The sequence below is a fragment of the Temnothorax longispinosus genome, chromosome 3, assembly GCF_030848805.1.
Source record: "Temnothorax longispinosus isolate EJ_2023e chromosome 3, Tlon_JGU_v1, whole genome shotgun sequence".
In the NCBI taxonomy this organism is placed as follows: Eukaryota; Metazoa; Arthropoda; class Insecta; order Hymenoptera; family Formicidae; genus Temnothorax; species Temnothorax longispinosus.
In genome coordinates, this window is record NC_092360.1 from 19,378,746 (window position 1) to 19,380,317 (window position 1,572).

The 1,572-nt window shown below is 34.4% G+C and overlaps 1 protein-coding gene across 1 annotated transcript; it reads right to left on the reverse strand.

The window, feature by feature from the left end:
* Positions 1-274: 274 nt before the first annotated feature.
* On the reverse strand, positions 275-1,572 carry LOC139810126 (uncharacterized). Its single transcript, XM_071773446.1, has 3 exons — positions 1,449-1,572; positions 1,178-1,358; positions 275-1,093 (listed from the first exon to the last, which is right to left on the reverse strand). The coding sequence occupies exons 1-3, from the start codon at positions 1,502-1,504 to the stop codon at positions 275-277; spliced, it is 1,056 nt and encodes a 351-aa protein (XP_071629547.1). The 5' UTR covers positions 1,505-1,572.

Genomic DNA, 1,572 nt, shown 5'->3' on the forward strand with positions numbered 1-1,572 from the left:
TGCTCTATCTTTTCTCTTAAAGTTCTTGATGCAGGGAATGGAGCAACAACCTCAATTATCTGCTTATAACCGTGTGATCCACATGCAAAGTGTAATTTCAGTCCCTTTTTGATTGTTTCATTCGACCACTTGGAACCTCTTGTAGTACCTTTTAAAATTGCTTCTTGTTGGTCTTTATTAAGAACTTTATTAATTATATAAGTACTTTTTTCGACTTCTTTTTCTAAGTAATTAACTCTACTTCTCAGGGCATCTTTTTCCTTCTCAGCCATTTTTAATTTTTCTTGTAACAGTTTAAAATCCTCTGGACTAGGTAAACTCTCCGTTGACAATATTTTATTTCGAATAATTTCTGGTGATGTATTTTATGTCGTTTCGACTGCATCAGAATCTGATCTAGAATTTTCTTTCTCAGACATGCCTTCTTCAATGTAGAATCCTCTACACTAGGCGAACTCTCCGTCGACAATATTTCATTTCGAATAATTTCTGGTGATGTATTTATGTCTTCGACTGCATCAGAATCTGATCTAGAATTTTCTTTGTCAGACAATGCCTTCTTCAACGTAGAATCCTCTAGACTAGGCGAACTCTCCGTCGACAATATTTCATTTCGAATAATTTCTGGTGATGTATTTATGTCTTCGACTGCATCAGAATCTGATCTAGAATTTTCTTTTTCAGACAATGCCTTCTTCAATGTATCTACAGTAATGGGTTTCTTCTTTATGATACAATCTGAGGTATGAACATATCTCTCAGTTCTTCTTTTCTTATAAGATTGAAACGTAGTACATTCAGTATTTTTGCGAACAGAAAAATAATTATGTTCTTTAAATTCATTGACACACTGGCCTTCCTCAGAACTTTTATTTTCTTGCTCAAACTTGCTTGGGAAATTATTCCTTGAAAATACTTTTTTATGAGGAAGAGATTCAACTAATTCATTGCATTGCAGTTCTTTCGACTGAATTTCTGCAAGAGGTTTCCTCTTTATAGATCCATCACACTTGCAAAAGAAACTTGGTATGATATTCTTTTTAATAAATTTCTTGTTGCCCACGCAGTATAACGCTGATGGACGAAAATGAACCTAAAATGAGAGGTACAAGTACATTAGAGAAAAATATCTGTTATACCATAATACATTTATACATACATACACTTCAGTACTAACTTCGCATAATACAGCTGATTTTGGAGGGTTCCAATCCGGAATTCCAGCAGCATCGATCCACTCTTGTCTTAATTTAGGATCTTGAGTAAATGTTGTTAAACAAAATCCTTCTTTATTTGAATTTGTGCATCTTGGAGCACTGCACCTGCCAGGCATTTTAATATGCAGGAAACACTGAAAACTGAATTTATTTCATGTATATAAAATCGAAGAGGGCAAATTTTTTCGTATTCAGTATTAATTTCAGTATTAATAATAATGTATCACTTACGGAGACTCGATTGCTGTAACGCGACGGAACCTTAGTTTGTAACAGTTTGTAAACATTAACCTGCTTTAACTTCTTCTTTACGTCACAAGGAGCTTTAACGCCCGCGACCAATCAGAGGAAAGGG

Coding starts and splice junctions, on each gene's coding strand:
- LOC139810126 (XM_071773446.1), bottom strand. CDS start 1,504: ATGTTTACAAACTGTTACAAACTAAGGTTCCGTCGCGTTACAGCAATC. Junction 1,359..1,448: donor GTTACAGCAATCGAGTCTCC/GTAAGTGATACA, acceptor AAATAAATTCAG/TTTTCAGTGTTTCCTGCATA. Junction 1,094..1,177: donor AATCAGCTGTATTATGCGAA/GTTAGTACTGAA, acceptor CTCTCATTTTAG/GTTCATTTTCGTCCATCAGC.